Consider the following 27,945-nt stretch of genomic DNA (forward strand, 5'->3'; position numbering starts at 1 on the left):
GAGGTATATTCATTCTTAGGCTGCCTTTACCGATGCTTTCCATATGCGGTGAAAACACTGAAAACAAGTTACCGCAGAAAAGTTTAATTTAAATAAGTTCAAGGCAATGACCAGCCAGATTGCTGCTCATGCATGAAGCTGGTAATTTGCAATTCTAATACAGCATTTATCTTAGACGTTCTGTGGTGTTTTGCACCAAGCGATATACTTAAGACTGTATTCGACATATTAAGCAATAGTTGAGAGTTTCTCCTAAAATTATTGTATAGGATCCTTGCAACATCTAGTCAGCTGCTTTAACAAAAGTCGCGTTTCCAACATGCGTCGAGCATTGAATACATTACAGGAATAGGAAGGTTCAGCTCCTTCATTGGGCAATGCCGCTCGGTCTGAACTGTATGATATGGGTGCGCAGCCGATGGTAAGTTGATTACATGTGTTCTAATTCCTAACTGCTACCAGTTGCTACATTGCTATATACTGGCGTGAATTGAAGTTACACGAAGAGAAAAGAAAAGCAATTTTTCTGGCGTCGCACTCTGTAGCAATAGTTCATTTCTCGCAACTCGCAATAATCACGCGAGTGTGTGCGTGTTTTCTGCGAGTAGCGTCACGAATACCCTGGTAACGCCTGTTTGCCTGGTTCCCAAGCTCTTCATTTGCTGCAAATTTAATTTTCCATCAAATTTTTGAAAACGGCCTTGCCATTTTCCTCGGTTGAGCTTCATCTTTCCCAACGGACCAACAGGGTTATCAAACCTGTCAATAACATGGGTTGTTTGGGATCGAAGGAAGACAAGGATTCTAAAGAAGAACCAAACGAAAAACCAACTTTCAGCTGGCAAGTTTCCTCTTGTCTAGATTAATTGCTGCTTACTAACCACGGACCATCGCCTGTCAAGTCTAACTTTTAAAATACATCCTCTTGTCGTTTAGGGAGAAAAGACAACGCTTAGACCCTAAAGACTACACCATTGGTGATCTGACGGGCGAAACGGTAGCGAAAATGCCCGGAGAAATCAACGGACAACAGTTTATCATTCAAAACAATAAGGTAAGAATATTAATTTTATTAACAATTCCAATCTCCTACTGTATAGTTTATATCGGAAAAAGGGCTTTTATGCGAGTCAAACAGAGAGTCTCCGTCTTTTAACATTCACTGGTAAGCTTTCTGCAGTGAAATTAGTAATCGTGTAAACAAGTTGTAGAAGCAAAGAGCAGTTGATTATCGCTTTTCGGTACCTCTGTATGCAGCTGGTCATTGACCAGCTGGACCGAGTTGTTCAAAAGCTGGCTAACGTTACATCAAGAATTAAAAGTTACCTAAGACGTTCATTTTTTTGTGTTTAAATTATTTTCTATCATAATTTTGATTTATTTATCTATTTTTCTTCCATAAAGCCTATTTTTCAAGTTCACCCAAACTGTCACAACTTTTTCTGCGATACGATAGAAACAGGGTTGGAGAGAGGTATATGAGAGGAGTAGTAATTGGCTAATATGAAGGATTTTGAGAAGCTTGCTTGAAATTGGGTATTTGGGAGTTTCAAAAATGTGAACTCTAAATGTTCTTTTTCCCCTTGAATCATTTTTGAAATATCAGTGTTGAAGAAAAAAGGCCTGTCTGATGGAAGTGCATTTTGCAGTCAGGGCAATAGATTGTAATATGTATGGGTTATGGACCAAGTGTGAGTTCAAGATGGCTGGATATTGGCCAAGTTCTTTTTTTGTGTGTGTGTGTTTATGGACCGAGACGGAGTCGAGGTCCATAAACTCGCAAAAAAAGAATGAGGCCAATATCCAGCCATCTTGACTGAACAAGCTTGTTATATGGCTTTCACGGAAATTTTTTTTGTGGCGGGTAGTCTCGAGCAGGCAAGATAGCTCCATCTTGCCTGCTCGGGTAGCCAATCACAGTGCAGGATTTGATTCATCTTGCCTGCTCACGGAGCTAGCCATATAATAATGCTAAATAATGCCCAATTGGCAAGCAAGTGTTTTTGAGAAAATTTCTGGGGAATGCAAATTATGGATGAAGACTTACTGTAATCAATTAAATTATTGTGATAGTTTAATTTTGAATTGGTTTTAAAATCGTGGTAATATATTTAGGGGGGCTAGGTGATGAGAATTATAGCTTTTGGGCCAGAAGGTTATATAACCTTTCAGTTTGTCCAAAGGGCAGGCCAAAAAAATTGTTTTTCTTTGCACCCTGTATATCTACATTGTTTTCCTACTTTCCACTTTTAAGAGCTTGCGTTTTGTTTGCAGAACTGCAATATTTTCATTATGGATCATACAGATACTGTAACAATTGATGACTGTATTAACTGCCAGCTGTTCATTGGACCATGTGCTGGGAGGTATGTACTGTAGCCTGTCATGTAGGGTGCAGTGATGACAACAACAGACCATATCATACAGTGTCTTTCCTTTCATCTAGGGTCATACATTTTCAAGTGGAGCTTTTTATACTAACAAATGTCCTGGAAAACATTAACTTGGATCACTGGCAACATTAGCAGGATCAAAGCATACCCTTAAAAAAAAAAAGAAACAAAATATAAAAAAAAAAAAGAAATAAAAAAATTACAGAAGAAGAATGAGCAGTATGACCTTCCAACAGTTTGATGATTCAAAGAGTTTAATATACATCTTTATTTAACATTTTTGATTTATTTGCCATGCAAAAAATATAACTGAAGCTAACTACAGACAGACACTGTATGGATCAAAATAATTTACGGACAAAAACTGGCAAGGAGACAGAGAGATAATTATAAAGCTTATATAATTATGTGATTTGGCCTGCCCGATAAATATTTTAAAACTTAAGCTTGGTCCTCACTAGCAATGCAAGCATAGGCATAAACATAAGCATAAAAAGCTGATGTGCTAGTGAGGACAGCCATGACGTAAGCATAAGCGTAAACTTTCTTATGCTTACACTTATGTTCAGTGAGGACATGGTTGACATAAGCATGAAGAGCTCGCTGATTGGCTGAAAGTCTTTCACTGATGCTTATGCTTATGCTTATGCTTATGCTAGCAAGTCCTCACTGGACACAATAACGACGTAAGCATAAGCATAAGAAGAAGGCAAGGTTTTGATATTCTTATGCTTATGTCGCGGCCGTCCTCACTAGTGCATAAGCTCTTTTTATGCTGATGCTTAAATGCTTGCATTGCTAGTGAGGACCGAGCTTTAGTGGAATACAAATTAAAAGAGTTGATCTATTAAGTGATAGCCAAGAGTAATAGTAATAGAAGAGTAATAATATTATTATTAGTACTAATTTTCCATAGTCATAAGGCAGTATTGAATGTCACTGTAAATAAAATATTTCATAACTGTACATCTTGGTTCAAGCCCTGGAAGGGCTCACTTTGTTGTGTTCTTGGGCAAAAGACTACATTGCCTCTTGAAATTTTACCAGTCCAAAGGAGTGAATCATTAATTAGTGCCATGGTTTACCTTGGTATGGACTTGGTGTGACTTCACCTACATGTAGCTCACCTTACTTTTTAAATGCATGAATTCATACTTGCACAGTAGCTGACACTGTTGTAAATTTTTTCTATTAATTTTGTTGCTTTGTTTTATCATTATTCACAGTGTATTTTTTAGAGACTGTCAAGATTGTAAAGTTGTGGTAGCATGTCAACAATTTAGGTGAGTGAATGTACGTCAGTCTGCATACCATATTTTCTCCATTATATGCCAGGTCTTGCAGGTATATTTGAGATTTATTAAATTGTATGTAATGTACAGTAAATCATAAGATATTTGTCTCTTAAAATATTGAATAAAAACTCTATAAACTCCAGGACTGGATCACCAAATGCCAAGTTTGGAAATGCTGGGGTTCACTTGTGAAACTACTGTACATGTATATATGCCTGCATGTACAGTTGAAAGCCACTATTTTGAACTCTCAGGGGAAACACAAAATAGTTAAAAAAAATTGAAATTAGTAGTAAATGACTGACAGGCAAATCCAGGGGAAATGGTTTTGAGTTTGAAATAATGGGGATGGAATTTGAACTAAATGAGTTTGAATTAGCAGGGTCTGACTGTAGATAGCTAACTGTCATAGTCTCTAAGAGGCTCTGTCAGATGTGTTTTTATTTAATTTATAACGTTGACTTTCTTTATACCTATCCTTTTATTAGAACTCGAGACTGCAAGAAAATGGACTTCTTTCTATGCTGTGCTACTCAACCAATCATTGAGTCATCAAGTGCGATGAAGTTTGCCTGTTTTCAATTCTTCTATCCTGAGCTAGAAGGTGAGACACTAATCTTTTGCTCACTTTTGCAGCATTTTGCTACTGTATTGTAGTTGTCTCCAGTACACTAGGGTCATAGCTACAGCTTAGTAACAAGCAAACTGAGGCACTTGCCACAGTCACAGTCAAGTTTTTGTTGTCTATGTAGTCATCGTAAACACCCTACGTACCATGGAAGAGAATTTAACAGCCTCAGTCATAATTTTTTCATGGACATTGCCTCCATCATATATTTTTTTTCAATTGGACATGGCATCAGTCTTATTTTTCTCCTGCTATGCTCCGGTACACTCTGCAAACGTGGAATAAGCTAGTTACAAAAAGTTCATATATATTACATGGACATGTGTCTGAAACAGGGTACTGTTTAGTGGCTTACAATATCACAATTAACTTAATTCTGACATTTACCTGGTAATTTTGGGCAGTTTTGTATTTTATGCTTGAAATTACCTCTCATCCTGATCGGATCATAGTTAATACAAGTGATATGTACAATCTAACCGTGAAAAGGGCTATTGATTGTCCATGACCTTACAGATGTTTTATATATTACAGGTCAGTTTGAGGCAGCAAAACTAAGTGTTTTTAACAACAACTGGGGTAACATTCATGACTACACACCAGCTGCAGGAGAACGAACCTGGAGTTTATTACCTGAGGTAACTATATATCAGAAGTGACAAATTCACTCCTTCATGTACAGACTGTACCTCCACTCGCTCACTCATCCTCATCGTCCTGGCTGGGACATAAGACCATCACGACATTACTCAATCTCCACTTTTCGCAGTCCCTGGTGATCTTTTCAGCCTGCGCCCACACCAAGGCAAGCTCTTTGAGGTCTGCTGTCACAGTTCTTCACCAGGTGGTCTTTGGCCTTCCTCTGTGCTGCTTGCCTTGAGGGGACAATTTACCTCCAAATTAATGACTGGTAATCTCCAACTCTAACCAGTACTCCATGGAGGCAAAGTGCCTTTTTTTGTCCTACTACTATCAGTTAAATTCTGGGCTTTGAACATTATACAGTACAATAAGATTTATTAGGTTTCCTGAGAGGATCTTCATACCTCATTTACCAAAAAATATTACCCTTAAAAATTACATTGTGCAACTGATTTAATGAAAATTACTAATAAATGAAAATAAATGTCACTTAAGTTATGAAAAATTGATGCAGAATCAACAACAGTTTATTGGTTTGAATAAAAAACTACTACAAGTGTAGATGAAATATGCTACAGGTGCATAAACTATTATTAATATGACACAGTCAAATGAATTTCTTTTTGAGCCAGTTGCTTAGTCGAACAGATTTCAAATTCATGCTTGTGGTAGATAAAGGTAGTGCCAGAGTGAATGTAGGACCACTTGAGTTGTGATAATGTAAGCAAGAATTCATCTAAAAAAATATTGTGATTAAAACCAAATTCTCCTCTGTAGAGTTAAAGAAAACATAGGAGAAAATTGTGAGTACATGTAAGAAGAATTTACCTGTTGGCGGCTCTTGACATCTCCACAGGCTGCATCTACACATGTTCATGAGTATGTAGATGTACCAGACCAACTGTCTGACAGAAATATTTCAACAAGTGAAACCATGAGCGTTATTCCACTTACACTTGGAACAAGAAGAAAACCGTTTGATGAGGTTAGTACCCAATCAAATGCATGGACGCATGCACGCCATTCATGTAGCTTGTGTTTTGTTATAGTTCGATCGATAGAGTGTGTTTTCTGTGATAATGTAATTGTAAGTGACCGGTTTTTGATTATATGTATTAAATGGTAATCATAGAGGTAACAGAGACAATTACAATGGTGGCAGAATTTAACGGATCAATTAATGCGAGGGAACAAAAAGCGTAATATTTAACACTTATAATTGCTTTTACAACCGACTCTGTGATTCGTTTAAAAGACCATCACCACCTATTCAGCCAACGAGATGCAAAACCAATCGTGACTTGCATTTTTAAGCGCTTGGTGCCCGCTTAACTTGGGATGCATAACTTTGGTTAGAATTCTGATTAAATGAAAAAATCTTTACTTAAAGCTTATCTCAGGTCATCATTAGCTAAAAAATAAAACGTGAGAGGAATTCTATTCTCAAGCTAAGGCTTTTGTAATTTGTCGTTGCTGTTTGAAACGTTTTTATGAAGGCGTGTTCAAGTCATTTTTCCTGGTCACATTTTATTCTTCGATCCATTTGGCTGATTCCCTGCCTGTTTGGAATTGCACTGTAGCCAGTGTGAACAGGCTAGTGCAGAATATGGTGAGCCGATCTTTTTTCGTTACAGATTGCGCTCACTTCTCTCCACTCTTTTCAGAGAGGCTCAGATAACTGGCTAAATGCAAGCGATTGTTAGGGCTCAACAATTTTGGTGTGATTTATGTGCATGACTACAGTCACAGACGTTTGCGTGACTCATTTGCCTTTACTTCAAGGCTGGTCACACAAGTACATGTATTCCTTTGTAGTTACATGTATTCCTATCGCAAGTTTGATTATTTTTATTGTGTTATTTCTTATTTTGTAGTCTTGTCTGGTGGTATTTTTCCATGATAATAACACTAAAGCAAACATCAGGGGATTGCTAGTTGAACAAGAGCATAAGGTATGTTACCATTTAGTTGCCAGTTCGAATTTTTACCTCTTTCCTCATCGAGAATTTAGTTGTGTATCAACTCCAAAGTAGATCTGCAACCTTTTGCACATGGTCTCTCTTCTTTCCGCCCTTAAGAGCGGGAGACCCTGGAAAGGAGGTTGCTTGATCTAGTGAACGAGGCATAAACTGTACGTAATTACGAGACATTGAGTCCGTTTCCTTGTTTTTTTTCCTGTGTAAGCCTCGACTTTACAGCAGTTTGAAGCTCAAGTGTGCAAGGCTTTTGAAAAACACTCTAAAAAAGAAGATTGCGGTTAACCAAATTACCAGTCGATAGCTAAGATGATGTATAATCCTTCGTGACATACTCGAAGACATACAACAACGACAAGTATATTCTAATACTTTGACTTTATTTGTTTGCCGGATAAAGCAAAGCTGTAGCAGGGGTAGGGGGCAAGGAACCACTGTAAGGCACCCCCCTGATGCGGCTCACGGGTGGGGTGGGAAGTTATTGAAAATGGATGCTGCTAAGCTAAGAACGAGCAGTGAAACGATACAAAGCTGGCAACCTCACGCAAACAAGCGAATCCAGTACTGTACAGAAAAATTAGGCATTTAATAGGGGCGGTATTTTTGACATGAACTGTGATGACACAGTGCGTTTGATCGCTATCGAATTTGCGATCACAAATTGCCAGCAGTAGTTCCAGACTTCCGCGAAAACGTATACGAACTTCGCAGGGCTGTAAAGTTTTGACACGATGAGAATACAGTTGACAGCGAATCAGAACTAACCGTACCTAAATACAAAGAAAATGCCCTTGAGGATTATTCTGGACTTTTGCACGCGTCTTTCGTCGTTCTAAACTCCATTGTGTCATTTTAAAGTTAGCCAGCGACGTACCGCAGTCACTTCTCTAACAAATTTTACTTAGTAGCTATTATGATTTTGTTTTCTCTTTATGTCTGTAGAGATCGCAAGTATTAGTCCAAACCAAAGAAGTAACGATGAAACCCGAAGATGTAGCGAGAATATTTGGATCTGAGGACTACAAAATTGCTGCAGACAAAGGTTTGTAATTTTCCTTGGATCGTAAGACCCCGGGTGAGGCCCCATTAGGGGAGCGGGGGTAGCGTCTAAGTATCCCACATCCCCTTGATTTTGTTTGGCTTAAATACCCCGTATCCCGTTTATTCCAATAGACCAATTTCGATATATTAAAATTCAGCCTAACACAATAGACCTCAGCACGAGGCTCCGGGGAATAAACCCCACAAACTCTGTAGTTATTTCCCGGAGCCTCGCACTGAGGTCTATTGTTTTAGGCTGAATTTTAATATATCGAAATTGGTCTATTGCAAAAGTTACTGATTTTGCTACTCGATATCCTGTTTTATCTAATCTAAATATCCCATTTTACCCACAAATATCCTGTATCCCTTTGATTTTTTTTTTTTTACCCAAATATCCCGTATCCTCAAAACCCCTAATAGAGCCTCGAATGTGGAAGAAATGTACGGGCTCAAGGCGCAAGCTACAAATTTGGCTACATACCATGGAGTCTTCGCACACGCTCGCTTAAAACTCGCGCCCTTTATTTGAAGTTTAATATTTGTTGCAGAAATCACCTTCTCAAACTAATTAGTAACTCTTCAAAATCCAGACCGTGACGGTGTCGGGACATCTGCTTTTGATTAGCATAATTTTTTACGATTTTATTCCTTCGTTTTCTCCTTCGTTAAAGTTTCGAGTGAGAAGATATATCAAACACTCAAGACAGTGCTTGACCACTTTACCAAACACCTCGAAGTTCGACAAAACTACTCCGCTGCGTATCGTATTTTCAACTCTCTTCTCGGTGTTTGGAAATGTGGTCAAACACGGTCTTTCATGTTTGATATATTACTTCAAACTAAAGCTAAGGAGAAAAACGAGAAATAAAATCGTAAAAATCTGTGCTAATTAAGATCAGATATCCAAACACCGTCACGGTCATGATTTGCTTTGATGAAACTTGATGAATTATTAATGTGTTTGAGAAGATATATCACACACTCAAGAAGTTTGAAGTTCGAAGTTCGTAGTTCGTCAAAAATATTCCGCTACGCGTTGTATTTTCAATTCCCTTCTTGTTGTTTGGAAATGTGATCAAACCCAGTCTTTCTTGTTTGATATATTACTTGCAATTTAACTTTTAAGAGAAACTTACTAGAGTAGTATTTTTTTTTTTTTTATAACAGACCGCATGGAGGAACTTAAAGTTTTATACAGATACGCCATGGATAGCGCAGCTTAAAAAAATATAACCTAAACCTTTCAAGTTTGTTGTTCGTCATCTGTCTCAGTCCTCACAGCCACTAATCTTCAAAGGGAAAATAATTATTGATTTTTTATTTTAAAATTTATAAATCGTTGGCTGTGGACCGCAATTCTCTCAGTGTCTGCTGTAAGAATAAGGCTACCCGTTCTCCTTTTCTCGGTTGCTGCTCCTATAGTGTAGTTATTAATTATTTGCAAATCCTCTGAAACTAAAGTAGTAATATATAAGTGAACTTGTCTCTTTTTTTCTCTCCCAGGACCAGTCATCGGCCTGGAGTTTAATGGAAATAACTGCGTACAGAGTACAAACGATGCTGTCAAAGAAGCCTGCCGCAATTCGCTTTCCAACATTTACGTTTCTTCCAGTCCCGAGAAAGCGTCACAAGATATAGATGCCTTTTACAATTTTGTAGATATGTCCATGAACTAGTCGAAGGGAAGATATGTAGCATATTTAATTTCTTTAGGTCGCCTTGCAGTTAGCGTCATCGCGGCCCAACACAGCACAGTTCTAACAAAGAAACGAAACGGAAACTGCCGGCAGACGTATATTTTAGGTATAAGTTAGTAGATATTGAGTAATTTATTACCGAGGTTGTAGGTTCAAGTAGCAATCCGAGGCACCATGCCGATATTATATATGACAAGCTTCGCTCTACTTCTGACATTCCTGAAAACTCCTAAATTTGAAACCTTTTCTTCTGAGGCCCTGGAAAACTCCGTGAAAATTCTCTTTTACCACTTTCTCCTGGAAAATTCCTGGACTCTTATAGTTGCACCGGAAGAGCAAATGAAAGATGCCGACAAAACCCTTTCTACAAACGCTTAGTAAAGTCCGATGCTTGAAATAATTTTCCGTGTTCAAGACCTTGGAATTTTTTCCATCATGGGTTGAACCTTTTTTGGGGCTATCGCGTCAGTAGGAAATTTATTAGATTAAATCTTCGAGACCTTTCGAGCTGGAAAAGAACTCGGTATGCGATTAGGGAAGTATGTTTACCTCTTCGCGCTATTATCGTTTTTCGTTGTCGTTTTAATTCGTACCTAACTGATTTTGGCAATGAGAAGCAGTTCTGTTCAAATTTCAGTAAGTTCAGCCTAAAGTTAATTTTTATTTTTCTATTTTTAGAGTCAAACGTGACTTCAAGGACAGTCGCGGAAAGTTTTTTTTAGTAGTTGTTTTTTGGAATAACAATTTGATAAGAAAATTAATTGCCTGTCGCGTGAAGTTAGGGAAAACATTAGACTAAGAATATTTATAATGTCAAGCAAGTGTTATCCTAGCTATGGGATAACAAGTAACGTTTTCGGTTACAATACTGACTTTGTATTGAAAGACGTTACGTGGCAACCTGAAGTAAGTTCTTCAGGTACCATGCTGAAAGGACAGTTGCCCGAGTCCTGGCACTAGTTTTTGATTGGATAAAAATAATCTAGAAATTCGTAAGTGTGCCTGTTGAAGCAACTGTTGACGAGGAAATCGTTGAATATGATTGTTCAACCCAGGAGAACCTTCGCTGCGAGATCTACGGAATCCTTCGAAACAATGTCAGTTTGAGAAATAATGTAAATATTGTACTTGGCGAAATGAAAAGCAAAGACTTCCCCTGAAGATGAATATTTCATTTGAGCCCGCGTTTATGTGCAGAATTATCCAGTGCCTTATCAGCGAGGTAAAAATACGAAGTTCTGTTTAACGTGTCACGCAACCTGACGTCACAACGAACGAGGAGAGGAAAGATTGTGTGACGAGACAAGTGAAGTCTTCATCGTAAGCTGTCACTGAGAACCACAAGCCATTAAAACTAGCAATAATTTATTACACTTCCACGTATCATTAATTACTTTCCATTGAACTAACCGCTGGAAAACAATTTAGGTAACTTCGTGTATTGTAAGGAGAAGTTGTTAAGTCGAGACTCCAGCTGAGAGAGAGGTGTCTCAGGTATTCTCTTCACGACTCGGGTAAGCTCGAATCAATGAGCCGAACACGAGGCAAGCTTCGTAAAAGCGACCTTGGCATAAAAATGTACGCGCGAATGGAAATAAAGAGCTGTTAGCTAGGTTGTTTTGTTCTTTGCTTTCTTTCGTTTCTTTGGTAAGGGTCCCTGTAGGTCTGTATCTGACGAGTATTCGGTTACTCTTTTCTTCACACTGCTTTTCTTCCTCTCGCCATCCCTACACAATGAAAAAAGCCGAGGATTAGTGCAGAGATCGCGTAACAGCCTGGGCTCTAACATATCACCCCAGCACCAGTCTTCCCCTCCCGCGTGACAGATAATTACGGACAAGCGAATTACAGTTGTATCCGCTATCGAACTCTCCCGGGCGCTATTTCGAACTCTCAGGGGAAACGAAAAACTGTTTGAAATAGCGGGAGTTTAAAATAGACTAGCCATTTTTCTTGGACAGTCCTGTCCAAGGGGAGAGGTGCAATGAGGTTAACCCTATGTAAAACACCAACCCGTGAGACAAGGCCAGACCACAACACCGGGAACTACGTGCCCTACTCTTTGCGATAAGTGTGTGGGTTCTTTAACATCCCCTGCTAACCATGTAACATTGAAGATGCAGGAGACGGGGTCTACCGCAGTTTAAAGTCTTTATCCGAGACGACTTGAGCTTCTTACCATTTACAGAATGTAGTTACAAAGACAGCACATTCTCCTCAGTTAGAAATAGCCAATAGTGAATGAATGAAAGGTGAGTCTAAGGGAAATGGTTTTGAGTTCGTAATAACGGAGAACTCGAAATAACCGGATTCGAATTAGCGGAGTCCAGCTGTATTTACTGTTTGTTAAGTAGTACTATTTGCTGCCGATATCAAACATAAGTTGGGGAAAAAATTCACAAACCTCTTTCTCTTTTGTGTTTTGTGTTGCTTCATGGGTTGGAACATTTCTTTCGGGGCCTCTCTCAGGGCGAAACTTTTAGCTACATGTCCCAGGTGCAGATTCTTGATGTGAAAAATGTGCTTTAAATTGCTGGGATATGTTGCGTAGGCTCGTACAAAAGACTGGTAAGCTAAAAAAAACAAAACAAAACAAAACAAAACAAAACAAAAAAAACAAAAACAAAAAAACCAAAAAGCTGTAATTAATTAAGGACTAAAGAAGATAACGAAGAAAACTTCAATAATCTTTTTTGCCTTCTCGTACAATTTTGAATAGCCGATTCTGGGACCAATCAAACTGAAAAAACAGTCGACGACGAATACTTTCAGAAAGATGTTTTTTGCGCTTACTTTATATCGCCGTGCGTCTGTTTCGTGATAGATCATATAAAAAAAATTGTTCCCGACGTCATCTACGCGTCTGTCCTCCAATGGATCACAAGTAAGAACCAATCAAACCGCGAGAATAATTCAACATATTACATTCAATGGAATCTTTCACGTTACCTGTCTTCGCCGCGTTGAGGCAGCGTTCATCAGAAAGAACATAATCCTCAAATGAATTCTGCAAATTAGTGGCGCACTCCTGAGTTCTTTGATCAAGGGCGTTCTGAAATGTATTGTGAACATGTGGTTACGTTACACCGAAACTCCGAAAGAGGAAAACATTGTCAACGACAGCGCGTTACAAGCGGCTCTCACCTTGAATTTCTTACGATTCGGTTCGTTTGGAGACACCACCAGAGTTTTAAGGACCTCGTCGACAAGCATCTCTTCTGGGCTACAAAATATAATCATTGAAATCAATTAATAATATAAATATAACGTGAATATACAAGTGAAAGGTGTTGTATCATTCCAAGTGCAGGGGAGAGTTGAATATTATTCGCTTGTAAACAGCCCTGTAAACACGATGTGTCGAATTGTTGCCATGACATGTTTTAAAACGATGAGATAAACATCACAAACAGAACTAGGCATTGACTGATAAGTGTAAAACCTGAAGGTATCGAGAGAATTTCAACCGCACGAAGTTTCTATTACATACTCGGAATCATCGAGAGATACAGAACTTTTTGTCATTTCGCTGAGGGTTTTAATTGCTACTTTGACTAAAAAGACTGTAAACGAAGGTAATAGTTTGGTTTGTCTCGCATTAATTTAGTAATCATGTACAACATCGTTCGCAAGGTCTTCAAATTAAACAACCTTGCTACATACATAGTAATTCAAATTATTCACAGACGAACCTGATTCCGTGCTGTTTTAAAGTTTCCAAGTATTCGACCTAAAAATTATAAATAAGAAAGATAAATGAACAAGATTGTAACCTGGAATTGAAAAAAACCGTTTCATCTTCGTAACACTGCTTTGTATTACAAGAATAATGAACAAAACGTACCTCCGCTGGAGTTAAAAACAGCAGGGCGTGTCCCTTTAGTCCAATTCTCGCCGTACGGCCAACTCTGTGGACGTAGTCCGCGGGATTTCCTGGCGTATTATACTGAAGAACAAAGGGAATTAAAAAGTAAAATAGATTTTTTGCAATCAGCCCATTTGCGCGAGATCAGGTGTAGAGCACTTTTTAACACGAGCTTGTGGCTCGGGAGATTACGCAAGAACTCACCGTGTTATTGACATTCAATAAATTACTTGCTCTTATCTATCATGCACTAGCTTGGCACGCAAGGATGTCTAAGATTGTTTGCGTAGACAACAAGATAACCCATGAGGCAAACTGAAGTATTCTTCCAAACGACTAATGAGAATTGTGTTAGCAACCTCTAGTATTACGGGGCTGCAGAGAATTTCGAGTATGGCACTCGAAATAAAGCCTTGATTCCATTTTTCTGCTTCTCCATTACTCCCCAGTTTGATTTTTTCCCTTGCTCCTCAAACGGTCGCGTGCTTCAGGGGTTCTGAAATGGCAAGAATCATGTTTGGCTGTAGAAAAAAACACGTTTTTAAAAACCAATACGTTACCCTCTTACCTGAATTATCCAGTTAACATGTGGCAGATCCAGACCCCTTGCGGCCACATCCTAAAACGCCAAATAAACCGAGTGAAATCGTGGACAGGACGCCTCAATATATATACGCGAGCGGAAAACATGAATCCACGCACAGTTTTACAGGAGCGTAGTTCGTAGAAAACTATGAGCTTTGAGCTCTGAAGTTCTTCTTTCATGGCAAACATGCCGTTCTCGATTCACAAACTGAGATTAAACAGACAAACTCTTACCGTACAAAACAAAATCCCGCTTTTTGCTTCAATGAAATGTTTAAATACGCCCGTCCTTTCCTGTTTAAAAGAAACCAAAGTTGCACATACATACAAAAATTACGTACATACATACATGGATGTAGTCTCTGTTATGATCTTTATTTAAACACGGTGAAACATGTTCTACATGGTTGCCGTGTGGGCATCCGCTGTATCAGAGATTTTGTGGACTTTTAAACTGTCTGTTAGGGGCAAAGGGAGTCTACATGCTATGCGAATTAGTGCTATTTCTTCATTTTAGCCGACTCGATTAAAAAAAACAAATAGTTTTAAGCAACCAGCAGAAGCAGGTAAACAAGCTGTTCCAAATGTCACAAACTGGCAAAACTGAGCAGCACGTGAAAGAACACAAGTGATAAGAGCGACAGATTCGCCAATCTTGGTAAAACATTCCAGAGTTTTTGACTCTCCTTCTCTATGCGCAAATCAAAAGATGCCATTCAGCGTGACATCAATACATTACGTCTTGTTACTTAGCAACTAGTCCGATGATAGACAAGAATCATGAAGTTATTGAAGTCAATGCTCCTTTTGAGGGTTTTCCTCACTTACCGATTGAGACATGTTGCCATGGAGTTTAAAGAACGTCAAATGCAACTCTAAAGAAAATAAGAACACATCAAACACAGTTCTCATATGCGGCAAGCAAAGTTTGCGAGTGGCGCACCGAGCGAGCGGATTTTAACTTTCTTTTTTTTTTCCTTTTTGTTCTACAACCAATCAGGAAACCTTTTTTCAGGTTAAATAAACCAAAGACTGACAGTGAAAACAATAGTACCATGTCTGGAAGCCGCTTGTTGGGACATGCAGCCAACTACATGTAAACTTGTTTGTTACCCTCAATTGCATATCGATGTTGAAACACACCCGATGTTTAAACTCAGCAAAGAACAAATCGCTCAACGCAGAAACAAGCTAAAAAAGAATAACTCACTGGAAAAAGAGTGAAGAGATTCCTTAAAAAGATCACAATGGAAATCAACCGAGTCACGGCTTGACAAGAAAACGATCATCTTGGCTGCCTTCGATTTCTGCAAAAAAAGTAAATCAAATTAAAATGGGTAAGTATATGTTCTCGAAACAAGTTTTTCCTTGTGTTATCACAATAGGTCTTATGCGCGATTACGTAACATGCTCAAAATTCACCACCAAGCCTCGTTTGCGTGACATTTTCTCAAACCTTAGTTGCCTTCGTGTTGTTTTCACATGGTTATTCTTTTCATCATTGCTGCTTTGGGAATTAGTCTAAAATAAAATTTACAATTTGCATTCTCAAACCGAGGCTTGGTGGTGATTTTAGCTAGTCTGATGGCATCACGCATAAGGGCTATTCTATTAATCAGTCATTAAATAACAAGAGAGCCTGAGAATACTCCGGTTGTCAATAAACCAATATCAAGTAAAAAACAGACGGTACCATGATTATAACTGCAGTTTGGATATCACTGTCAAAGAGGCTTTTCTCATTTTATTGCACTCAATACTCGTTTTAGTTTTAATTCCGAGTGGGAAGATATATCAAACACTCGAGGAAGTGTTTTTGCGAGAAAGGTCATTGCTCTCGCAGGGGAAGAACTGGGCGTGAGAAGTAATATTTCTCATTATTATTATATAAACACCAGTGAAATACCAGGTGAGCTTTCGCGCGTAAACATGATCTCTTCTCACGTGAAAATAACATGTTATTTTAACAAGTGAAAAGATCGCCATTGCTATGGTTACATAGTAAATCCCTGTACGTAAATGTGTTGCTTTATGATCGAAACATCATCGGATCTTCCTCGAAAATCTTCGATTATCTTCGCAAATCTTTGGTAATCTTCAGAAATGTTCGGAAAATGTTCGGAAACGTTTGTCGGGCCTTCAGACAACTTTTGGAGAATCTTCGTAAATCTTCGGAAAGTGTTCGGAAAATCGTCGGAAAATCGTCCAAAGAGTCATTAGTATGTTTATATAATAAACAAAAATAAAACATGGCTGCTTGTAGATATGGAATTTCTCTTCTTGTGTTCATCTTTATCGAGTTGAACACTCGAAGATAAACGCCATATCTACGCGCGCCCATGTATTATTCTCTATTTATTAAAGCAGGTTAGGAATAATCACCGTCCTGTAGAGTTCTTTGTCAAACACGTGCTGCCAATTAATACTCCAAAGTCGATTCAGAAATGGCCTTCAGCGGAAACCGTGAACACAACAGAAAGTAACATGTCACGCGAAATAGATACGTACTTCAGAGTGATTTTTCCAGAGCAGAAACGCGGCCAGGGTGACCAAACGTAGTTTGCTGGGAACGATGATGAAAAACTGTTTCAACTGCTGAGGAGTCGTGTAGTTCACATCAGTTGAGCTCTGTACGGAAAACAACAACAACAAAAATACAGTTTGTGATAGACTACGAGTAGTCCCTCTTTCGCTTATTCCGTCGTGCGTGACGCGAAAGAAAACCGCGAAAAAAACTCCTGGGGGCTAGAAGCACGCGTCTCGCCCCCAGCATTTCACGCGGCCATTTTTCCTCGCGGTTTATTTACGGTCTTGCTCAACGGACTAAGCGAAAGATAGACTACTCATAGTCTATGCTTGTGAAAATGAATGAATTTAACAAACTGTGAGGTGAATTTCATGTTACCGGAGAAAATTTACCTGTCTAAAAAGCGAGGCTAAAGTCACTGTTCTATCTCACGGCTCTCATATTTTGGGGAATCAATGAGTAACATAAAACAAAATTATTGTGCAGGCAAAAGAGGAGAGGAACTTGAGGAGGGTAAATGCTTATCTCTAAAACAGACTAAGGCTGACTGCACCAAGCTTACACTAAAACATTCTAATGAAAATGAAAGCGATTACAGTCAGAGTACATACCTTTCTGTCGTTTTCTACTTTTCCCTCCTCTCCTCTATCCTCCGCTGTTAGATCAAGAAATAAAGGCTTGTGAAGACTAACACCTGCCAGTCTCTCCACTCCTGTGAAGTAAATATATAATTCGACTAGAAACTATGAAAGGTTTCAGCTATTCCAAAAAGTTTACAAGAAACGGAGGCTTAACTGATGCACTCCAGAATGATGGAATCCGGATCGATGGAATCCGGATTAATGGACGCTGGATCGATGGACTCCAGATTGTGGACTCAGGATTGATGAACTCTAGATTTATGGACTCCAGACGCTCTGGATTCTGAAGTCACCGTGTTTTGTTCTTGGGTAAAGCGTTACGTTACCCCAACAATGCCTCTCTCATTCCAGGTACATATACACCGTATATGGATAACAGAGACTGTAAGGAGAACCTGACAAAATGGTGGGGCAGGGGGAATAGAAATACCCCTACATTCATGTACGGAAATCAGGGTTAAGCTGCAGAAGGGAGGACCAGTTTGGCCAGGGTGTGACTAAACTTTACTTTCTGGTCCAGTTATACCAGCTAGTGAATTCACTACCTTCACAACCAATTTGATTATCTGATGTGAAAATGACGTCTCTTAAACCCAATGGACTAAGGGACTATTAACGAGACTGTTACAAATGCTGGGTTATCCTTTAAATTTCCCGAGGGAGCAATGTACGTTTCAGGCCAAACATCACTGATCCCTTTGTCTAGCCCCAAACTTACACTAAGTTGTAAAAATCGAACTCTTTTAAAGGCCGATGGTTTTTGAAGTCAAGGAGACTGTGCCTTGTGTAGTAAGTACCTTCATTGAGTGTTGCGGAAAGCAAGACAGTTTGGCATCTAATACCAGCAAAGAGAGACTTTTTCACAGCAGTAAGAATGGACGATACGTCTTTTTCAAAGCCAAGGTCCAACAGCCTGCAATAATTATTAATATTCATACAAACTTCGAAATACGAAAAATTCTCAGTCATAGATGTATAACATATGACATGAAAAACATACTTAAATCTAGAGACCAATCAACGTCTAACAGTAAATTCTTGACCTCAGGTTATCGTTGATTTCGACTATATGTGGTTTCAGCTATATATGGTTCGGTTAGAGCTTCTTCTCCTTTTTCAATTTATCCCTTGTTAATAATCATTATCGACTAGGGATAAACTGAGAAAAGTAATTAGCTTCAAGAAATCGAAACCACATGTAACTGAAGTCAAAAATTTACCGAGGGCAAAAATGAACTACAACATCATAAATGAAGCCAAAGTGGTAAGTCACGAAGAACATCGTGAAGCTTTGTAAAGCTATGGAATGTTTTGGATAGCGACATAGATCTCTGTGAAGGGAAGCACGCGAAAGACACATTTTTATAATCATTTAGACTAGCTAGATGCGTACCTGTCAGCCTCGTCAAGGACGATCCATCGAAGTCTCTGTAACTGCAGACATTTGGTTTTCTAACGTAAAAAAAAAGTTGAAATAAGTATACAAAAACAATTTACAGTTCTGAAAGTACGAAAACGATTTAGAACTTCTAAAGTACAAAAACAATTTACATGTAAATCATTCTACATTTTATTATACAGACACGAGTGTCTGACTGGAAAATACACCACTTGTAAAATTCATTACATTTGGACCCAAGTGGCACATTTTCCATATCCTCACTGGTAGAGATATATATTGATGACATCATTTGCCACTTTTTCACGGTTATTTGTGGAAACATTCAGTTTAGTATATAAAAAACAATGGAGAGAACCCATCCACTAAACGGAGAGGAATAGAAACAAGTCACAAGCTAAAATTTTATTCAATGCTATGTGCGATGGCTGGATGAAGCATTCTTTGCATTTAAATTAGTATTCAAACCCCCCTAAACAATTAACGACAGCTAAAATAGTCCTGACTTTCTGCTCGATCTGGTAAACAATCTTTCAACTGAAAGACTACAGTGATAAGTCTTTGTAAAGAGGAGCGGAAATTGCAGGAACGTTACTGCAATACATTGTCCATCTATGTACAAGAATAACATGCATTGTACCTCAATATGATCCAAAAGTCTCCCTGGAGTTGCAACAAGAACATTGATACCTTTTCTTATTCTGAAAAGAAATACAGTACCACATGCATTCACGTGTACATTTACCTACAGTATAATTGACTACTGACGCAGCGTCCACATTACGCCGGAGAAAATTAAAAACGCAGCTTTACCTCTACGGTTAAGCCCACCGTACACACTAATCCGTCACGAAAGCGGCGCTTTTCGAAAACGCACTTCAAACCGGAGAAAGTTGAAAAATTCGGCTTTTTGCTTTCGTGTGGAGGGAAAACATTTTGAAAACAGAACTTTTCGAAAATGATGGCTTCATGATAATCATGTGATTTCCCCGGCCGAGTTTTCCTCAAACACAAATCCAAAATGGCCGGTGATTGTTGCGTTTTCGAATTCCTCTGGCGCAAATTGGACGGAACACATTTGATGCGCTTTCAGAGTGAAACCTCCGATTTCAGAGTCTTCCGGTGTAGTGTGGACGCCGGCCTGATCATTTAGTGAACGAAAGCTACATTGCAATCAGCATAAGGTAACAGTGTGATAGCAAAGAAATGCTGCTTTATAATAAACATTACCGAGCTTTTTCAGACTTTCGTTTCTCTCCTCCGGTGACAATGCCTGGCACAACCCACTGAAACGGCTGGAACAACAAACAAACAAAGAAAACAAACCTATTAGTTATTTGCCAGCTGGAAGACCGTCCAAGAAAGACTTAGCTAAGGTCTTGACCACGGCCCGAGGGTCGTTTCAAGGCTAGTGGCAAAGGTTCTCTCGATTCCGGCTGACCATAGCCAACAAATAACATTTTTTCGATTTTTCTTTTTATTAGTAAAACTGCCAAAATGAACATCGAAATATTTTGAAATCACGAAAAAATATGTACGGTAAAACAGCCAATCAAATGCCTGCAGATACCGGAGAGCTTGGACAAACGTTTTTCGCTCTAATACCTTTCATAATCGTAATCAATGTTTGTTCGCTTCTTCGTTCTTTTTTTCTTTTCTTTATTTTTTTTTTGCTTTACGTTTACATAGCCTACAGCAAATTCAGCCAAACCTTAAAGTTTCTAGCAAGGGGGATCTAAGCGGTTTGTAACTAAGCGTTCGCATTATGAAAAATCGTCCGGTGTAATTCTCTCTTAGTCCCTAGCTCTCCTCTGGGAGAATAGGGCCATGTTCGGTGTAATTAGCCAATCAAATTATGGAATGCAGCATGCGGACTGCTAAGATGCTTGAGAAAAAGATTCAAATAGTCTATGATCACTTGCACAGAAAAAACGTGCAACTGCTCAAGTTGTGACACAACACAACAGACATATTCATGGTATTCCGCTATCGGTCATACAGGTGGATGAAAATGGATACGTGTACAGTGTAAGTGGGAAATCAGAGTCAATTATTCTTTAATATTCAAGAGTTAAAGTGCCTATGAAGTAAAAAATAATATCTGATTACTTGAAAGGCTTTTCAGAGTAAAGAAGAATGGTGTTTCCCTTTTTTGAATATCTTTTTTCGTTCTAGAGATATTTACGCTTTTGTATTATGCAAATGAGGAAAGTGATGACATCATAGGTGGTTCCACTTGAACAGTAAAACAATGAATCAAGAATATCTCTAGAAATATTGGAGCAGTGTTCTTCAAACTTGGCACCACAAATGTGCATCACAAAAGAAACAGAATGACACCTTCTGTGTTGTTGTCATGGCAACACCTTTGGCTCCAGTCTCTTTCTGTGAAAAACCAAATATGCCAATTTGCAACCTTTCGAAAAGGGATAGAGGGTCTTGCTTGGAACACACATGATTCCCATATTGTCTTAACTCTCCCCATTAGATTGTTGGGAGTGGATGATCCTTGTTTCAGATAAATTCGGGCAATGTTAGTTTTAATTAAAACAGGACCAGCGGCATAACTGTTGTCATGGCGATGACACGACGGGTGTCATTTTGCTTCTTTTGTGATGTACATTTCTGGTGCCAAGTTTAAAGAACACTGCTTTAATATTTCTAGAGATATTCTTGATTGAGTGTTGAACTGTTTTAGTGGAACAACCTATGACGTCATCACTTATAATACAAAAACATGAATATCTCTAAAACAAAAAAACATATTCCAGAAAGGAAAACGCCATTCTTCTTTACTTTGAAAAGCCTTTCAAATCAGCAGCAATTATTTTTTACTTCATAGGCACTTTAAAAAACAGTGGACCATGTATGTGACGTACACACCTTTACAAGCTTTTGTAGGACATCAAAGCTTTGTATAGCAAGCTAGAGAGAGGGAAAAAAAAAATTCAACAACAACAACAAAACAGTACGCCTGCATAATTACATATAGCTTTTAGCTTGACAAACGTTACAGTGATACAGTCATAGAGCGGTTTTCAATTGAGTGTCGTAAAACCAAAACCAAAGTAATCGCTCTAGCCAATCACAAAGGCCATAAACATTACAGTGAGCCAATCAAAACTCGAAGTAATTACATGTAGCTGACGCAAAGTGCGGGAAAATGCGTACGAACGAGTTACGACTAGTTTTGGTTTTACTTCTGATTGGACGAAAAATTGGCGCGAGTTTTTTAAGCCAATCACATAGCGTAGTAAATGCAAAACTAATTACTTTTCGGCAGCCAAATGAAAACCGCTTAAAGGCACTGTTTATTTAATGGATATTATGCATGCCCAACGTTATACTGTAATGCTGGAGGGATGGTGGCCGCGTCTCTTGATCAAGCAGTCCTGGTTCGAGCCCTGGCCAGGGACGTACATGCACACATGGTCTAATATAAATATAGATGTCGCCCGCCTAGTTTAGCCCAGGCTACCTGCAGGTTCGCGCTGTTGCTATTGTCAAGCTTTTTTAACTTAACGTGTATATATTTCTGTAAAATTGTAAATATGCGAGTCATAAGAAAAGTTGTTGTTGTTGTTGTTGTTGTTGTAATGCATCAGTGCCAGCCTGATAAACCACTTGGCTTGTATGTGGACTTAACATTTACCTATGCTTTACCTAAGTCATGTACAGTGTATTAGATACTGCAACTGCTATATTCATATTTTAGTTAATTTGGTCTGCTCTACCAGCTTCATAGCTCAGTTTTTTTCTTGACTATGAGTAGTTCCTCTGTTGCTTAGTCCATCGAGTGAGACCACAAATGAACCGCTACAAAAAAAGGCCATGTAAAATCCTGGAGATGACTTTCGTGCACTTCTAACCCTTAGCATTACTTGTAGCCATTTTCTTCTCACGGTTTTCTTTCATGTCACGCACGATAGACTAAGCGAAAGAGGGACCTACTTGTAGTCTAGGTCGGGCCATGAATCTCATGTTTCTTCATTGTTTTCTTACAGCAGTGAAAAACTCCTTTACACAGCATACATGTGCGTATCAAACAAATGTTAAATAATACAATCAATTTAACTGCAGTAATACCTTATACTGTAGTAATACAATAGGATATAGCATTTTAAGGTACATGTATGACATGTTCTTACCATACATTACTTTGAATTGATGAAAACGACCATGGATTTCAGGGTTTTGGTTTATGTGGATTATTTCAATGACAGAAAAATTACTACCCAAACTACTAATAGCCTTTATAGGTACATGAAAAACAGGTACTGTAACATCAATGGTTCATAATTTAGACAAGTGCATATACATGTATACACATAGCTTTAACGCACCTCTCTTGTGGGGACCAAAACCACAGCATAGGGGCCATCACTCCTCTAAAAGTAACACAACAAAAGAGATTGATAACATTTACGTTAACAGCGACTGTAAATTTTCATAAATTATTTAATTAATATTTACTTACAATAATTTTTGGTTCAATCTTCTGAAGTGAATGTACTACAGGAACCGCGTATGTCAGAGTTTTTCCTGAAAATGACAATAAAAAATAGTCACATGTATTCATGTGAGAAGTCATGCATGTTAATTAACTCAGAAGAATGAACACTGTTAAGTTGCCTATGTGCAGTTTTTTAAAAGGTGAATCAAGCTATCCACTGGACAAATTGGTATTCAGTGGATAAGTGTTGGCAAAGCAAACAATACTATCCACTAGATGGTGATTTATCTGGTGGTTATCTGGTTGTCCACCCTTTGAGCAACCCGGCCAGGCATGGAGTATAGATAACAATGAATTCTTGAGGAGCCTGACAAAAATGTATGGAGCAGATGTGGGCAAACATCCAAAGAACTTTCAAAAGAGTATATACAGTACAATTTGAAAAAAATATAGGACTTTACAAACAGTACACTAGTACATGTACAGTCATGAAACTACAGTATTTACATTTACAGGACTGACATAAAATGCTGTTCTGTTGTCCAGGATAAGTAGATTTTCCCACAGAGCAAGTAACTACAGTGGAACCCTGTTAATACGACCACCTTCGGGCCATGGAAAATTGGTCGTATTAATGGGGTGGTTGTATTAAAGGGGTTCTTTAAATAAGGAAATGACTGACTGAGCTTTTTTGGGGGCCAGAATAAAGTGGCCGTAATAACGAGGTGGTCGTATTAACGGGGTGGTCATAAGGCGGGGTTCCACTGTACATGTACATGTATTCATTTTCACTTGCCTGATGGGCAAGGACTCAAAAAGGTCCTCTACCAACTAAATCAACAAAGAGCAAACTGAGAATGCCCAGGGCATGCAAAGTTTAAGAGCTAATTGTTTGAGGGACAAGCTGGAATTCAATTCTTCTTTTTTTTTTTTTTTTCGAGCCGTGATTAACACTCAGAGCCGCAGCTGCCTCATGCTATGGAAACACTTGAGGTATACATCAGTGCAAGGACTGGGCTTGACTGCATTTCAAGGCCTAAAAAACACTAGGAATGTTTTCATTTTTTAAAGTGTACTACAAGCGTATATTTGTACCTGTTCCTGTTTTAGACTTGACAAACACATCCCTTCCTTCCAGCAGAGAAGGAATGGCAGCTTTCTGCACACTGTGAGTAAATCATTGTAAAACAAATTAATTACAATTAAATGATTGAATACAATTATTCTGATAGTGCCTAAACCTGTTATTACATGTACCTCCACATGTAAGATTCACTGTACCCTGCAAGCAAAAACTTTTACATTCTTCAGCGACTTATATTAAATTAATCTTTGTATAAAGAAAAGTATGTTTACAGGGAACTCTCCCTGGTCTCAGGCAGAAGTCTCCAAGGAGCAGCCCTAGCTGTCTATTCTGGAAAGATCTATGGCATCCTTAAAAGGAGTTCAGTTACTAAACTGGACTAAGAATGGGGTGTCTGCCTTTAAGCATTGTTCATTTTTAATTAATCTGTGAAACTGCGGTCTCTAAAGTACTACATGTACATGTATGTGGCATATACATGTACGTATGAAGTGGTCTAACTTTACCCATACCTTGTCATGCTTGTCAGCTTTAAGTTGTTTTCAAGATTGGATATCTACATACAGAAATACAGATTAAGTCTTACAATGCAAGCCTTTTCAAGTCACCACATATCAGTGTACGTTATTGTACAATTGATCAAGAACTGAACACATCATAGTAATACATCTACATGTACCGGTAAGTTGGTTCTGTCAATAGTAATAGATACATAAATTCAACAGAAATTATCAATTTCGCTTTAGTGTGACATTAGTCAAATCTGGTTCAATTCAATTCTAATTCTTTTTAATCAAATGAGGATTTAATAAACAATAAATAAACATAGCCTGTGAAAAAAGCCATCCTTCTTTGCTCCTGCCCCGACAGCTGTCTTCCCAGGCTAGTTGTACAAAGGACATTAGTTATTATCAAACACAAACCAGTCTGAGAACAACAGTTACTGCTTATATGTTATGTAAATACGGCAAAACATTACCAATCATTGAGGAACTTAATGTAGTAAAAGAAATAGATTTTCTGCTTTTATTTAACAAGTGAAGTGTACATGACTGTGCACACTAAAGAAAACTTCTATCAAGGCTATTTCTTACCATAAAAGTAGACAGATCCAGGTCACTAAATTTATCACCAGAGAACACTGTTTCACTTTGTTGATTTCTTTCTTTAATGGGTGATTCAGTACTGCAAAAAAATAGTTCTTATAAGTACATCAATTCATTAAAATTTATGAGAAAAATGGTTACTTTTAAAACAGACCGTACATGTATATGTACAGAGGAGAAAGACTGCAAGTTTTAAAATCTCTCTTTGACTGACTAGTTAAACCATATGTATTGGACTGACATTAAAACACTCTGATTAGGTATAATAGATGACATATGTTTAAGAAAGTGTACAATAATGCGTATTTTTTTACCAACCTTGTAGATAATGTGGGTATTTCAGGATTGTACTTGAATAAACTTGAAATAACCTGTTGCAAGTACAAGTTAGATAAGAATATGCACAGTTTCAATGAACTGGGAACAGTTCAGTCAACATCACACTACAGACATCTCTGTTGAATGACACGATTGTATAATCATGAATTCTTCAATCATGAAATAAAATGTATTAAAAACACTAACAATTTGAAAAACTGTGTATAAGAATCATACATGTAGTCAATAATAATATACTGACTGTTCTAAAATTCACATACAAGTAAACAAAAACATCAACCTGGAATTTCTTTATTGACTGCTTATCAGCAATGGTTCCATTTTGAGGTGTAGAAGAACTGTTACTGGCATCCTAAGAATCAAAGGCAAAAAACAATGATCGATAAACAGACATGACCATTACACAAAAACGTAAAAACCTAGTAAACAAGAATTTCTTTCAATTAGCAGTGGTACATCCACAGGGTGGGTCATTTTTAAAAATCTTGGCATGCCCCAGCTACAAAAATTTCACACCTACATGTATGACTCTAAAAAAAAATTAAATTGGCATGCTATAAAATAATAACATACAATGTTAATTATACACATGTAACATATGGTAGTGGTACATACTGCCACTACAATGAAGGTAACAAAATGTTTTATAACAAATACTGTAATGTGCGTCATATGTTTTGATTCACCTGTAGCCTTAATTTTCATACCTAGCCTGTAAACAAATTTGTTACATGTACTTTATGGGTGAATTGTTAACAAAAAGGCAGCTATCAAGCATGCTCAGCCATAACAGCAGCTAAGGGTTACAGCCCTTACTGACAGCCCTGCATATGTATTGATGTACAGGTATGTGCATTGGCCATGTCTTTCTGTCTACATGAACATACCTCAGATCTTTTAATTGACTTTGTAGAAGGTACTAGAACTGTTCCTTTTTGTCGGTTCTGTGCTGTTTTTGCAGATGTAGAAGTTGCAGTGCCCTTCTGTAATGGCTCCTTGACATTAGACTTCAAGTATTGCTTTCTTTTTTGTAGCTTTCTTTCTCTCCACTAAAATGGAAAGAAATACTTCACTGTGAAAAATTATATATAACACATGTACTGTAACTATGTAAATGCAGTGCATTCCTATCCTTAATCCTCTCTACCTTTTACCTGAGATTCTTCTGACTAAAAATCTCAGATTGACATCATTTTATGGTTGAGTGAAAACAGAGCAGTACGTATTTTCAACTGCACAACTTAACAACTGCATCACGTTGTAAGGAAGATGGGTGCCTGGGATGTGATCAGCTGTCCCCTAGGCAGTAAAATGCTCCCATCCCATGGTCATCCAGGCACACGCCATACTGAAATAACAGTTGAGAAGGGATGGGGAAAGAGGGTCAGAAAAAGATGGGACAAAAATAACCAGGAGCTCCACCAAAAGACCGCTTCACCACATCAGGCCTGATCATGCTAATACTGCATGTATATGATGGGGCCCATTGTGCCACCCTTAACATCCAAGAACCACTGACTGCCTGGTGAATGCCAGCTTCTCTTTGTTGATAACTCAGTTAAATCGCATTTAACTAAGTTAAAAATAATAATAATCATAATAAAAATAAACACTGAATTCTGGTTTCCAAATTCATTCACCATCATCCTGGTCAACTTGACATGCACGGAAACTAGTTGCCATGGACTCAACATGTGTGACCTGGTTGCGTACAAGCTGCACTGCATAACGTAGAGCATGGGTACCTGTGGACGTCGATTTTGTCACCCTTTGTTTGTGAAATCAATGAAGCACACTTGTGACTTCTCTATGTTTTAATTTGAAGAGAAATTGCTCAGGGTTGGAGCCGCTGGAAGCGAAAAGATCATTTACGCACAAGCTATCCAACTGTTCAGTCTTATAATGTACGTGTATGTAAAACCGGTATTCATAATGTAGATACTGTTTTTTTACGCTTGCGTTACAATTGAACCGGGTTCATACATTAATACACTAAGTCTTTATTTGTGTCTGGTTTCGCCCTTCAAGTTTTAAAATCGAGTATTCTACCTTCAGTTTCCTGTCTCGTTTTCCCTGATTAACTTCTCCGTTTCCATCACTATGTGAAAAAAGATTTAGAAGCAGCCCGTCGTCCTCAGCCATGCTATAAAAACTCCAACAATTCACTCGCTAGAGTCCGCCATGTTTGAATCGTCACGTGGAAAGCACTAATCTTCTCAGCGGTGTTTAACAAAATTCCTTTTTTCCTTAGTGTAAGTGTCCGAAAGTGTA

At 38.3% G+C, this 27,945-nt stretch overlaps 2 protein-coding genes across 3 annotated transcripts; one reads left to right on the forward strand and one right to left on the reverse strand.

Annotated features, from left to right (window-relative positions):
* The first annotated feature begins 175 nt into the window (after positions 1-175).
* LOC110063819 (protein XRP2-like) lies at positions 176-11,288 on the forward strand. 2 transcript variants are annotated; one of them, XM_089278494.1, is made up of 10 exons: positions 176-421; positions 937-1,054; positions 2,275-2,366; positions 3,620-3,676; positions 4,177-4,292; positions 4,851-4,954; positions 5,815-5,943; positions 6,833-6,910; positions 7,877-7,976; positions 9,482-11,288. In XM_089278494.1, exons 1-10 carry the CDS (start codon positions 378-380, stop codon positions 9,652-9,654), a joined length of 1,011 nt encoding a protein of 336 aa, XP_089134620.1. In that variant the 5' UTR covers positions 176-377; the 3' UTR covers positions 9,655-11,288. The 2 variants fall into 2 exon arrangements, with proteins under 2 accessions (XP_089134620.1, XP_089134619.1); XM_089278493.1 differs by lacking the exon at positions 176-421 and adding an exon at positions 655-845 and having other exon boundaries at positions 941-1,054.
* On the reverse strand, positions 11,024-27,905 carry LOC110063818 (ATP-dependent DNA helicase DDX31-like). The gene is made up of 26 exons (XM_089278476.1): positions 27,724-27,905; positions 26,562-26,723; positions 25,955-26,026; positions 25,654-25,706; positions 25,324-25,414; positions 24,742-24,785; positions 24,241-24,311; positions 23,170-23,234; positions 23,036-23,080; positions 21,576-21,617; positions 19,923-19,987; positions 19,333-19,393; positions 18,687-18,745; positions 18,091-18,206; positions 17,264-17,364; positions 16,634-16,753; positions 15,336-15,432; positions 14,954-15,000; positions 14,360-14,419; positions 14,109-14,159; positions 13,520-13,621; positions 13,368-13,405; positions 12,820-12,898; positions 12,625-12,727; positions 12,080-12,248; positions 11,024-11,402 (listed from the first exon to the last, which is right to left on the reverse strand). The coding sequence occupies exons 1-26, from the start codon at positions 27,814-27,816 to the stop codon at positions 11,285-11,287; spliced, it is 2,124 nt and encodes a 707-aa protein (XP_089134602.1). The 5' UTR covers positions 27,817-27,905; the 3' UTR covers positions 11,024-11,284.
* Positions 27,906-27,945: the final 40 nt, after the last annotated feature.

The sequence above is a fragment of the Orbicella faveolata genome, unplaced genomic scaffold, assembly GCF_042242905.1.
Source record: "Orbicella faveolata isolate gen_17 unplaced genomic scaffold, um_ofav_v1 contig_46, whole genome shotgun sequence".
Lineage (NCBI taxonomy): Eukaryota > Metazoa > Cnidaria > Anthozoa > Scleractinia > Merulinidae > Orbicella > Orbicella faveolata.